The sequence below is a fragment of the Pleurodeles waltl genome, chromosome 11 (genome assembly GCF_031143425.1).
Source record: "Pleurodeles waltl isolate 20211129_DDA chromosome 11, aPleWal1.hap1.20221129, whole genome shotgun sequence".
Classification (NCBI taxonomy): Eukaryota; Metazoa; Chordata; class Amphibia; order Caudata; family Salamandridae; genus Pleurodeles; species Pleurodeles waltl.
The window spans coordinates 236,245,482-236,259,512 of NC_090450.1; the positions used below are offsets into that span (position 1 = coordinate 236,245,482).

A 14,031-nucleotide genomic window follows, 5' to 3' on the forward strand; every position below is an offset into this window, starting at 1 on the left:
TTTAAAGGAAATGTAGTTAAGTATAACAAAATTGATCAATTGTTTGTGTGTTCGCTGAATTTCCCGAAAACCGTAAGTTTCCAAACCCTTAAAACGTACCAACTACTCAAATTATAAGGTGCCCTTAAAGAAAAATACAGACGCGTCCAGTGGCTTCAGCTGCATAAAAGTCCAAGAACTACGTTTTCTGCTCCCTACAAGTGACAGTGAAGTGGTTAATAAAACTCCCGGCCCGAGCTCCAGATGTTTTTTTAGCCGGTGTCAGAGCGGTGAACTCTTCTGAGTGAACGCATGAGGCGCCGCATGAATTTCTTCTGGAAACTTTCCCTCATGACACGTGATGATGCAGTTCTGAAACAGAGTATTTATTCCAGCTGCCCCAGAGCGAGTCTCCCAGATCATCAGGCGCTGGGACGAAGGCACGACTGCCTGCTTCAGTGAGCGCGCGAGACGTCCAGTCTTTTGCCGCGTTAAAGTTCCCAAGTAAGTCTGCCGCATGTAATTCCTTTAGTCGTGTCTCTGAGAAAAATAGTGGCTTTTCTGGATAATAAGGAAGCAAAAAGGTCAAAGCCTAACTATTAGTAAAGGAAAATGTAATCTACTCAATAATAAACTTTACAAAAAAATCGTTATTGACATTAGATATAGAGAAATAAATGACACAAAGTGTAACTATGCCTAAATAACGACAGTTATTTTTTTATCTATTAGCGTATGTTATTGAGACTGGATAGCTCAGCTGTCTGATGTATAAGTGTAGGAACCTTGTTTTACTCCATATATACAGGCTCTGAACCCTGACAGTGCAAACTGAGCGTTCATCTTCCTGAGGTCGAGAAATTGTTTGCAAAATCATTGGGTACTGATAATTGTTTCTAATTATAATTGTTTTTACGGAAGAACTTAGAAATAGAACTGCGCCGTCTGATAGGTCCTACTGTGATAACTATAAGTCTGTCTATCGTGCTAGGTTTCATAACAGGTACCCGAGGTGTATGTTCTTCCTCTATGAACAGTGAACCCAGAAATGATCTGCAATGGTCCTACATTTTTAGGATAGCTTTTCAATTGTCTGACATCTAAGCACAACCAGAGATATCTTAAGGATTTAGGGGCCCTGGCCAAACGTATTTTTTCGGCCCTTGTTCAGAATTGCTTTGAATTTATGATCCCATTGTCAGCTCTTCCATGCCCTCTTTGGCCACCTCAGGGACAGGGCACTGGCAAGCCCAAATTCTAAACGTGTTTGCATCTAATATTTAGGAATAGTGACATGTTCTTATAATATTGTTACACAGTAGCACTGAACTAATATTACTGTAAATAATCTCTGTGCCCTTCTCCAATTTATCATATGTGAGGTCCCCTGTTTTGAACTAAAAGAAAACTTTTTATGGATGTGCATGAAACATAAACATAACTTTTCTCTGCAACATGTCTGTAATAGACTCACACTCACCACCCACATTAAAAAAAAATCAAGGGAAACTGTATTTTTAGCAGAGTTGTTTAAGAAGTATTGAACTTCATAAGGGAAAGACTATAGAACAGAGCTGGCTCTATGAGGGATCCCCCTGAAAGTTTGGGACATTGCCCACTGTGCCCGTGTCTTAAAACGTCTCTTAGACCAAGTTTTCAATGAAAGTTATTTCAGACCCTGATTTAAGTAGGCAGCATTTAATATCACACTCGAAACTAAGAAGGTCTTCCTGTGAGATATAAAATTATTCAATATATCTTATGATCCAGAAAATTCGTTTTATGAAAATAAGGGGAGCAAGACCAAACATATGAACCAAAATGCATGAAATTCACTGAATTTCATTTCTTCCTCGATTTTTACAGATAGGTTAGGGGAGCCTATTTAACTGCCATGCATTGTAATGAGTATCTTTTAAAAATGGTTTCCACCAAATGTATGTTTTTGAACCACTATTTTGACAACTGTTTTATGATTTTGGTAACAGTAGGTCAACGGTGATAGGAGCCCACGTTATCATAGAATTTAAAAATGCTGCTTGGTTTCTTATGAATTGGAGTCTCCCACAATGCCCTTTTCAGTTATGCATATTTTATGTAAATTGCATGGATATGCTAGTGTTGTAAATGAAACTAGAAAATGCTCTAAAAACCTGCCCTCACAGAGAAAGGGAGGTGAGCGAAGGGGAAGTGCAAGTGTTGGGCTCAAGCCTGGAACTAACAGGTCATCGTGATCAGCAGCCCTGCTAAAGAGGAGGCGTTCTTGTTTAATGCCCAAAGCAGCTAACCTTAGAACTGGGAGCCAGTTTCTAGTACTTGTTTAAGCTCAACGTCTGGTAAATATGAGCAAAATCGCTTAATGTCTTTGGGCCCTAAATGCATGCTCCCAGTACCCATCATGATATCCCTATGGTGGTTATGACATTTTTCATGTTGTCTGCATACTTTGAATTTTGAACTTCCAGCTCTTCCCAGTTCTAGCAATGATTAGAATTTGCAATTCTCATAAAAGTCAGTGTGTTTTTAGTGGGACAATAGCAACAATTTCCACACACCATTAACGGAAAGTACCATCATTTCTCTGCAGGGCTGGTATACATTTAATCGGACAGTACTGGCACTGATCAACAGTTTGCTCATAATTTCAATAGGACAGTTACAGCATTCTTTTACAAGACGTCCATGCTTTTTAATACGAAAGTTGCAGCAATCATTTCCAGAACTTAAACATAAAGAAAACACCCCTATTGTGTACATCATAGTGAATAGGTAAATTAGTGATCATGACTCCTGGGGAAGCATTGGTACGCACGACTACTGTAGCAGCATAACTTTGGAAGCAGGGTGTTTTCTTTATGTTTATGTGACAATTTCCCTGTTCTTCTCCAATATCAGCTTCTGTTTGTGGGGAACCCCATTGTCTGTTTCTCATTTGCTGAACTGACATAACTTAAATAGGATAGCACCATGCTCCTTTCCCGTAAGCAGTTATTAAGCAACTAAGAAACTGTGGGGTGGATTTATGACCTCTGGCGCTGCAGCTGCATCACTTTTTGTGATGCAACGGAGGCGCATTCCCTGCAACCATACCTGTGAGGCCACACAAAGTCACTTTACGTGGCTTTGAATGACTTCATAGATATGGAATAAGGCAAGTCAGCTCAAATCGCTATGTTGCCTTATGTAGCACAAGATATTCGTTCCATGGATGTTGCTGCGGGTGTTCCCACGCAGCACCCATGAATTTTGACGCGTCCCCAAATTTACCTCCTCTGACAAACCTGAGGATGCACCAAAACCTTACGTCTCACCAGGTGAGGCGCAACAAGGAGAAATATTTCTATTTGTCCTCGTTTTTTCCTCTTTCTGCATGTGCTGCTGCAGCATACAAAGAAGGTGAAAAATGCCTCCCAGAATTGTTTTTGTGCAGTTTTCTGCACAAAAACAAACCTGCATGCAGTGGCGGCTGGTAAATTTAGGAGGGAGGGGGGGCGGGACACACATGCACACTCACACTCATTCATTCATTCACACACGCAAGCACACACAAGTGTGTGCACATACATCCGTTCACAGCACTCATGATCAAATACTGCAAACAAACACGCACGCACCAAACATTCATTTTAAAAAACACACACACTTACCTTCAGCTCTGCCTCAGAAGTCCCAGGAGGGTTGGAACTGCTGCCTTCCCCCATTGGCTGACCATAGGTCAGCCAGTGAGGGAAGGAAGCAGTCCCAACTTCGTTACAGAGTGGGATAGGGCCAGTGGGACTTTTGGCCCCACCACACTCTGTGACGAGGTGTCACTGATTGACACTCAGCCTGGGCGCTTCAGGGCTTAAACCTGAAGCACCCAGGTTGGAGTCAATGGGTGACGCTTCCCCTCGTCAATGAGGGGGGGCGCCTTGAGACACCTTTGCTGAGCTGCGGAGGTAACGCCCATAAGAGCTGGCACCTCTTCAGCCCAGCAAAGTTCAGCTCAGGCAGCCAGGAGCCTGTGTAAATCATACATGCCTCGCTACTGGCTGCCTGACCTGAAGATGAAGAGTGTCTGTCAGGCTGACCTTTGCTCAGCCTGACAGACACTCTTCTTGAGGGGCAAAAGGTGGGGGCGGGGATGTGGCCCCTCCACCCCAATGGAAGGGCCACCGCTGCCTGCATGCTATGCAGACACCCTTGCATCATGGTACAAGGGTGTCTGCATTGGTCCTAGGCAGCCAAGACTGCACCTTCGCAGTGGGAAATGACAGAAATGTGCTGTATGCCATAGATGCATCACATTCCTGCCCTTTCTGTTTGACGTAGGGCAGCACAGCAAGGTGACTTGCTGTGCTGCCCTGCACCAAAAACCCTTAAGTATGGGCCTGTGTCTCCCATTTTCAATGCCTTAAAGAAACAAACATACACAAAAAGTTAACATTTTTTCATATTACATCACATATAAAAACATTACAGCAAAGGCATGTATCGCAGACAGCACCTTTTTCAAAACCAAATTGCATTTGTTAATAGTTGATATTTATTTCATGAAATATCCAAACACTCCATCATGCCCTTCCCTCATTTTATACTCTTAGGGCAGATATCGCCTCACTTTTCATGATGCAAAGTAACAGTAAGTGATGCATAGCAGCACCAAGCGTTCCTAAAGTATTTACTTTCCAGTGCAATATATATTTTGTGGTTGAAAGTAGCTCTAAGTAGCACAAATAGAGCTTTATGCTACTTTTTTCCTACTGTGCATCAAGAGGGTGTTCCACGGGTGGTATGTAGACGTTCACGTGCGATCACTCATGGATTTGAAGCAGAGCCCTATCTTCTAACAATGGTAGACAGAGTTTTGTGGCAAAAATTGACACATCGTTGAGAGACAATAACAAGAAAAAATGGTTTTATTTCTCCTAAATTTTCACCCTCTGTACGTGTGATGCACTGCACAGCACACTTAAAATGGGTGGAAAGTTACAAATGATGTCTAAGCATAGTGTAGTGTCCCAAATCCTATGCTAGACGTCACACACAAACACATCTTTATATTATTGTGCGAAGGAGTGTGTGTGTGTGTGCTTGTGCCGGCGCTAGGCAGCGTGAAGGAGCATCAACTCGGGGAAGACAGCAGTATCCCCATGCGTTTCTAGATATGACACTGCTCTGCTCTCTTCGCCTAGCACAAGGCAGCGATGCAACTTTGATTGCTGTGCTGCGCTGTATTATAGATGAATAAATCTCTCCACAGGTGTTTTAACGCAATCACACTCAAAAAAGTGAACAATCCAATTTAGTGTCCCTGCCGCCCTCTGCAGCTAAACGGGATAGTGGTGACTCTCAGGCCGTCATGTTGTCACCTTTCTACGGCAGTCATCTGGTGTGATGGAAGACAATACTTTTCAGTTACAAATTGGCACTTCACATCGCCTCAGCAGCCTTTTTACCCATAGCAGGAGAACAAGACCATTTCAGAGGCGGAGTAGGGGAAACAGGAGAAGTCCTCATCTCTCCACCCCTGAACCTGCTAGAAACTGCTTTTTAAGGAAAGCTCAGGCTAGGTGACTTGAAGAGCAAATGTTAACTTAGTTGGTGCATGAACCAGTGCCCATTTTCTTTCCATCTCGCTAATGTACCATCGCACTGCATGTGTGAGCACTGATTGCTCGTACGGTGTGCAGGTACGCAACTGAGATTAGGAAAACTCGGAGGAAGCGATGCTGTGTCTCCCAGTGAGAGGTCTCAGTGCGCCATGCCCGGAGGGTGACTGTCAGAATAATTCCCACATCACTCTACCAATGGCGTCTCTGGAGTGTGGTCGGATGAGGCCTCTTCCCCGACTTCTGTATGTCCTGCGCCCTCGCCACTTGTGACCCACCACCGCATCTGCTCAATGTGCCAAGAGTGCATACATAGATAACCGACACTGCACTTTACCACCCACATTATTTGTCCAATATCTTTCATTACAAAACAGTATTGCCTTCTTAAAATTTATTTTAAAATGTTTAAATATGACATTGTATTATATATCTGAGTATATATATATATATATATATATATATATATATATATATATATATATATATAGCTAAATATTGATATTAAAGATATACACACATTTCAGATTTAAGCATTTTAAGCGAAAAATAGGTGTGTGTGTGTGTGTGCGTGTGTGCCCCCAATAGTTTTAGCTGTGGCCAATATGTACCCTTCATAAAACTCACGCCTGGAAACGCAACTGCTGTCAGATAAAAATGCTGTTCTGGGGATTAAGGACAACTGTCGGAACAAGTGCCCGGCAATATAAATAGGGCACAATTCGGGGGTACTTTCAGTGGACGGCATCCTCCCACTATTTTCACAGGGTGGACGCTGTCCACCCTGCCATGAAGTTGGGCCCTAATAAAATATGATGGGACACTTTCAGCAGCACCTACACCCATTTTAAGCAGCGCCTGCACTTTGTATTCTTTTGCTCCATTTGAACATCAACATGCAGGAGGGGAGAGGGCTTTCCTATTTTAAAGTCCTACTGGCCAAGGACAAAGGACAAAATTAAGAGGCCACAAGGCCTTTTTTTGTTTTATTATGCTGGCTGGATGCTGTCTGGAGCCTCACACCTATCTGCCATGGAGGAAACAGAAACACACAGATTGTTATCACTTCGCAGGTGCTTAAGAGAGGCATGGTTTTCACCTCGTTCAGTCTCTGTAAATAAGAGATATGCATGCACTTTAGCATAGCTGTCAAGTTTCCTAGGTACATGGTTATGTACTGCTCCAGTCCAGGTATTTTCTTTGCAGTCTGGGAGTTTTATAATGGAAACAGCAAAACTACAAGTCTCAGAATTCAAAGAAAAAAATTGGAATGGAGCAGGGCACAAAATCAATGTACAGGTTGTGTTACATAAAGCAGAAAGGGTTACAAGGTGTAGGAGTCATATGCCTTTCATTGCTCCCTGTGCTATTTTAGAAGGATTGCAAGTTATGAACTACAAGTTACAAAAGGATCTTTGTGTTAAAAGCAGTAACCCACTTACCCATCTCCATAAAATAACATTTGGGCATTTGCATATTAGAGGATGTGCTTTGCAGGAGACACATTAACCCTCAATGTTACTTTGAATTAAAACTAGGACTGGGCAAATCACAAATCTCTACAGCAAATGTGTTAACCTCCAGAATTATCTTACCATTATTATTATTATTCCCTGAAGTTTACTGGACACACAAAGATCTCTGCAGAAGGTGCCATAACCTCATAAGATATTTTAAAATGCATACTTTGCAACCAATTAAGCTGAGCTGATTCACTGCCACATTTCCTCTTGCTGCCAATTTCTTTGTGGCAGAGTATTTAAAAACATAAATGCATAAATTCAGGCCCAGATTTTGTGTTGGGGTCGCGTGAGTTTTTTGGCACAACCCCAATGCAAAGCTCACTCATTTAATCTTGTAATGCCCTCACAGATGGTTGTGAAAGTATTGCTAAACATATGTCTGAGGTGTTCAGATCAGATGCCACTTCCTGTGAGGTCATGGATTGTGATGCCAAGTATGAGGTCACGCGCCATGATGTCACTTGCATACTGCCTAACTGGGTTAGTCCCCCCACTTCTTTTTTTAGGACTTGTGCCCTGATTATAAAATAATGCTAACAGCAACCTTGTGCGTGTGAGTTTTTTGACATTGTTAGTACTTGGTGCATTTTTCATGTCTGGGGTGAGATATGCTCTTCTAATGAACTATAATGAGTGTAAATTAGGAGCTGGTTTCCCAGAGTGCTTTTCTTAATTTGCATATTTTATGCAGAGAGTCATCCTACTTTTCATAGTGTTTTTCGTTAGTAGTGATGTTTCATTTTATTATCTTTCTTTCAGGTTTTAAAAGAGGATCAATGTTGGAGATGGATAACAGAAATGCAACAGAATCCACCCTCGCTGTGGGTGCTGACTCTGAGCTGGTGAATTCTGGGGGCAACTCAAAGGACAGTAACGAGTACCTCTACATTCTGATCGTCATGTCTTTCTATGGGATCTTCCTTATGGGGATAATGATGGGCTACATGAAAACCAAGCGGAAGGACAAGAAATCCAACCTGCTGCTTTTCTACAAGGACCCGGAGAGGGAGTGGGAGGAGGCCTTGAAGCCTCTACCGGCCACCCCTGGGCTCAGGTCTGTCCAGGTACCCATGATGCTTAGTCTCCTGCAGGAGAGAATGGGCCCGGCGCTCTACTGCACAGCCTGCACCATGGAAGGCAGTAGCCTCAGCTCAGAGTCCTCCTCCCCAGAGGTCCACTTCACTATCCACGAAGAAGTGATGGATGGCGAGCCAGGAACTGCATCAGAGGCGCTCCTTCACGAGAGCAGAGACGAATCCTCCAGAAACTTCCGGCAGATTTCCTAGCACACACCACGCAAAGATGTGAAAATAGCTTTGTCAAGCTAGAGGAGCTTTGAGTCGGTTGAGATAGTGGGAACTCACTGTTCTCTGTCCCTGCGCTGCGACTGCCCCAGGAAAAGATGTCTGCTAGCAGAATTTTAAGGAATACTAATGTGAAAGCTACAGATGCAGTGACTTGAGGGATCACATTATAAATCCTAGACCCTGCAAAAACATGCTTTGCAAATTCAGCAAAATGCAAAGTTAGAGGACTTTTGAGGAATAATTATTTCGAAATTCTGGCACATTTTGGAAAGCCTTTCAAAAAACTGCCACTTCTCCGTGAGTGAACAGTACGGTTTATTAAGTGTGTTTTGCTATAGTTATTTAAAAACAAAAAAGTGAAATGCAGCAGATGCTTGGTTGTGTACAGCAGCCGGTACCTGTACATGGCGGTTTGCGTAAAGATATAGTCTTAGTACAGAGATGGCACTCGCGCTAGATTGCTAGAGGGAGTGAAGGCTGATGTGTGTATTGCTTAAAGCACAAGTAGGTATTTCACCTTAATAAACAAAGTGAATACTAGTTATCTGAAACCCAGCTTTAGAGACCCTATTTTCAAAGTGCAAAATCGGAGATCTGAGTGACTAACAGCCTGTCCTTCAGGAATTCTGCCTTAAATGGCTGAATTTAAGCAGGCCTTGTAGCATCCTGTCTGTGGCAAACATGAAGTCACCGGCCACATATGCTTGAAAGTATTGCAGAGTGGCCTCTGCTTCGTGTATAAGTGACTCTCCTGCACTCGAAGGGAAGTGCCAGACAGTACAATGGCTCTCGAACCTCAAAGGACTAATAAGTCCCTGGACAGCAGTGGTTCTTTACTGTTCGGCTAAGGATGTGGACAGTGAGTGGGGGGACAACATCAGCAAGCATTGATCAGAGTAGAATGACCAATATAAGGGAACAGTGGCTATGGAAGTAGAAGGGAAGTGTGCAGAGAACGACTAATTTAATAAATAACTGGCCAGCATTACACAGGAAGATATCTAATTATCAATTGAGTGTGGTTGAGAATTGAACAGTAGGCACCCCCACTTCTCTGGTACTGTGGTACCTCCTCAGTTTATTTATAGATTAGTTCAGTAGGGATACGAAAGGATCACTCTGAGAAACCCTACTTTTCAAGACGTGTCATGTCCTCAGAGTTTGTTAAAGCACTCTCGAGGCAGAACCGATCTATTAAACGATCACATAATTGCCACCTGCTTCCATGACAAGATGACGATTTTCAGTCTACAGCACTTTGGAATGTTGGAGCTTGGAAGCTCATACATGTAGCCCGAAAACTAAAACTATAATTCTCGACATGCTAAAGTAGGACTAGCTGAAACTCAGGAAACTGGATCAGCTGACATCTATGCAATTACAAAAAAAAGTTAGAACATTTAGGAGGTCTCACAAACGTTTTGATGGGATACCTTTCGAAAAGAATACAAATCTGCGCAAAAATGCACCGTGAACGTGCCTCATCACGTGTGTCACTAGACAATTGTAGTTAAAAAAGACGAGGTCTTAAGGTCCCTAAATGCCTCAATTTGTACAATGGAACGCGTTGTATGGATTGCAGGCGCGGGGGCTTACAGAGTCCCTTGGGCCTCGCGGCCACCCTACTGATGGAAAGATGTCTGAAATACTATGCCCTGCATGTTCTCAACAGAAAGGCTCTGGCAGGCCTGCTCCTGAGGGACGTGTAAGAATGGAGGTTTTACTGTTTGAAGAAGCCAAGAGTTGTTGGCACTTTGCCTGAAGTGACTTGAATCTTCCAGCTTTCCAGCTGAGACCAACATGTGCGTTGGTCACATTTTCCACTGCCTTGGCCTTTTCTTTCATTTCACCATCCTTCCCTTTTCTTAAAAAAAAATCGTAATTGCGTTTGTGTATATACTTAGATTGAATTATGTATATATTTGTTCAATGAATCCTATGTATTTAAAGTTTGCTGCCACGAAAATTCAAAGATTTGTATTTAAATAAACACATTTCTAAAGAAAAACGGATGAATACGATGATTGATACTTTGGTGCCGTTTACGTGATTGACTCTTTGAAAATGCGTTTTTTTTAGGTTTTTGGCATGGCCTGGTCACTTAGGATGTGGGGGTATTATGTCATGTTTCATGGGGTTGAATGGAAGGGACGGTTCTGTTAGCATCACAATTAGTACCTTCACCCTGTGAGTATTCCAGGGCATTTGTTAGCTGCCCCTCTACTCCACAGGCCCACGCCTGGCGTAGCCGTTGATTGCTATTGACTGGCACAAAGAGAAGTCTACATAATGTATATTTGTGAAGTGCATATTCATACAGAAGGGCATTTGGGCAGTGAGTATATAGAATTATAGATGCGATAGTGAATTATGGGAATATTTTTTGTAAAGGGGTTTTGAGTGTCAACAAGAGCGAAGCACAAGTTGTCTGTGATGCCACTCAGAGCTCCGAGGTGAAAAACATCCCGGAATGCACTTTTTAACTATCCGTAATTTTATGTAATGTATGGCCCTCAAAATCACCAGCACCGGCTTTCAACCACTATGCAGCAGCAGAGGAGTATTAGGGGAACCATACATAATATGCCTTCTCTCTGTCCCAAATTAAAAAACAAACACGACCTCCTTCTACCCCACAGCTGTTAGGGCTTTCCCTGCACTCTTCTCCAGAAGCTGTTCTTCCTGCTCTCTCCAGCAGCCAGAGCAGCCTGGAAGTCATTTATAACATAGCAACAGTGGGTAACAAGTTCACTTACCCCCGCTGCCACGTCACAGCAGTGAATTCCTGGATTTAGAGTCCAGTTGTTCACACACACGTCTCTCTATGAGAGCCACGCCTAACAAAATGTTTATCTTAAGTTAGTGTTAATCATTTTATCGACCTCAGAGGGATGATAGGTGGGGTGCACCAGCTAGAAACGTGCAACCATGATGTCCAACACTAATTTGTGCGGCTGATTCATCAGACCACTGATCCATGTGACCCAGCTACGTTCTGAATTCATTCACATATAATTTGTGTAGATTATCACATTTAAGGAAATTTACAAGAGTCCCCTGGAGTATTCCCAGAAATAATGATAATTGTAGATTTTCGGTTGTATACCTACTCTCCTACACTTGCGACCATCCATGGAGCAGGCCTTGAGGAAAACTATATTAGCGTGTCGCTATGTTAGCGTTTGTTTAGCCTAGTTCATTTTTTAAAGTTAGGTACATGTGAGCACCGTAAAAGATTTGGAGTATTTGGGACTTTCTACTCCCTGTTTGTACATTTAGGGGCATATTTATGAGCCCCTAGTACCACCTTGTACCTTATTTGCCATATTTATTTCACCACAAATGTGACGTTAAGGTGGCATTTCCCATGTGCCATCTTTACAAAGTAGTACAATACTTGCATTGTGCCACTTTGTAAACCCTTGTGCCTCATTATGCCTGCTCCAGGCATAATGTGTGGAAGGGGGCGCACCCCCATTAGGGTGCTGGAAAAATGGTGCAAGGAGATATATGAAATTTCCTTGCGCCATTTTTTCAGCACTTTTAATGACTGCACAGAGCAGGTGTTAAAAGGGGGAATTCCATGATGTAGAATGGGCCCCTTAGTACAATGCAGGAGTAGCTCCAAAATATTGGTGCTACTCCTGCAGAGTACATCAATAGCCTCACATAGAATGACGCTAATGCCCTCTACCCTGCGCCATGATGCACTGTATTTTAAATACGGCGCACACATGGTGGCGGTATGGGGGGGAGCTTAGGGACGCAGGGATAGTGGCACTGCACTCAGTGCAGCGCCACTTTCCATAAATCTGCTCCTTAATCCATCAGATTTAACAGCAATGTTAAGTGCACACTTTGGGTTAAAAACCAGTCTGTGAAGACTCACAGAGCTATGACTTTGGACATCATTACTAGTGTCTCGTTAATTCCGACAGGACCAGTAAGGGAAGCTAATGGGCACACCTACATTATGAGTCCAGCAGGACACCGTTGCTGAGTGATGTTCAATGCAGAGATTCCACCTGCTTAAAGCGGTGAAGTCTCTGGTAGGTTACTGGGATAAAAAACATGAGGTCTTTGTCAGGGTAAGTCAGTTTTCCACATGTTTTTTCCCAAAAACTCATAATCCCTAATATTTGCACTTCCAAAATTATCGGGACCCTTGTTAGCAGCGAATCTGGCAATAGTGGGGTTGATGAGAAATAACAGGGAATTTTATGGACCACTGGTAATGAGGACCTTTGAGGGCATTCACGACACTCTCAAATGAAACACTCCCATTTGACAAGTCTGTTCTCACCCTTAAACGTACAACTCTGGAAAGTCTATCATTCTTAGATTTTGCATAGTCAAAAATTTCATCTGCAGGTGTACATTTCCACAGATGCTATGTCTATCAATCTGGGCAACCAAATATAAACTGGGTGTACTACAGGTTTTTGGATCAGGCCTCCATCTTGGAACCTGTGACCAAACATCTATGCTATTCTGTGAAAATCACTTTCCAATATCTCTATTGTAAATATGTTTGGTGTACAGTGCAATTACCACGTGCTGGCAAGTATTGTCCCATTCACTGTCCAAACCATCACATCTTGGCTTACATGTGTGTAGTCACAAATGGATACTACACACACAAACATAGATGCATACATGCATGCACACCCACCCACCTCAAGCCTTTTTCCTCTACCTTATTACAGTTCTCTTTATCTCACTCCCGCAGGCTCCTTTTCAGCACTGCTTCCTCCTTTAGTCGCTATTTTCTTATCTTTTCTCTTCCTCTTCGTTCTAGCGCTCTTGCTCTGGTTCAAAGTCTGATGATGAAAAAAAAGTCCTAATCCCCAAATTTGAGAGCCGGCGGCCACCACCTGCAACCAGTGGCAAAGATTGCACAAACAGAAACACTCACACAGCACTCTATGCACACCACGTCATGCTCCAGGTGCTCCTGCTATGATAAATAATGCCCTCCTAACGGAGTTAGAGCCCAGACTTGCTTTATACCTTAAGGGCTCAACCACTGAACTGAGCACGGGGGTTCTGGCTTGCATTTGTCCCTTCCTGCGACCCCTACATCCGTGTTTCCCCGCGCTCGCTGGGGAACCTCTTCATGTCGTGGGAAAGGATGTTGCTTCTGTGTCACATTAACGAAGCTGCCTGTGTTTGGTGGGATGTTCGTTGCTTAAACAAAGGGTCATGGACGCTGACAGTGTGCACAATGTTCTCCAGGAGCAACACAGCTTTTTCTATTCGGAAATGTGTTCACAATTATGCTGGCCGCCCATGTCCGTGATTTGAGTGAACGGAGGTAGTTTGCCAAAACTCTTTAACATGCATTACGAAATATTACAGTCCGCGGATTAGTATGAACAAATTGTACCACTTAAACATTGTGACAGTCAAAATCTGTTTTTACATAGTGCTTTGTACTACGCTTCTGCAATCCCTGAGGTCTCCAAATCACAGGTAGTAAATTGGAAACCTGAGTTGACATTGCTTGGATTCAGATGCACGACCTTTCCACAGCAGGCACCAGCAACGAGAATTGACTAACTGATGAATCTTGCTGCCTCATTTTGAGAATAATTTGACATCGTCCCAGATATATGCATGGTTTGGTCTCGT

At 43.0% G+C, this 14,031-nt stretch overlaps 1 protein-coding gene across 1 annotated transcript; it reads left to right on the plus strand.

The window, feature by feature from the left end:
• The first annotated feature begins 401 nt into the window (after positions 1-401).
• Positions 402-10,399, plus strand: KCNE4 (potassium voltage-gated channel subfamily E regulatory subunit 4). The gene is made up of 2 exons (XM_069213479.1): positions 402-483; positions 7,853-10,399. Exon 2 carries the CDS (start codon positions 7,870-7,872, stop codon positions 8,377-8,379), a length of 510 nt encoding a protein of 169 aa, XP_069069580.1. The 5' UTR covers positions 402-483; positions 7,853-7,869; the 3' UTR covers positions 8,380-10,399.
• The last annotated feature ends 3,632 nt before the right edge of the window (positions 10,400-14,031 follow it).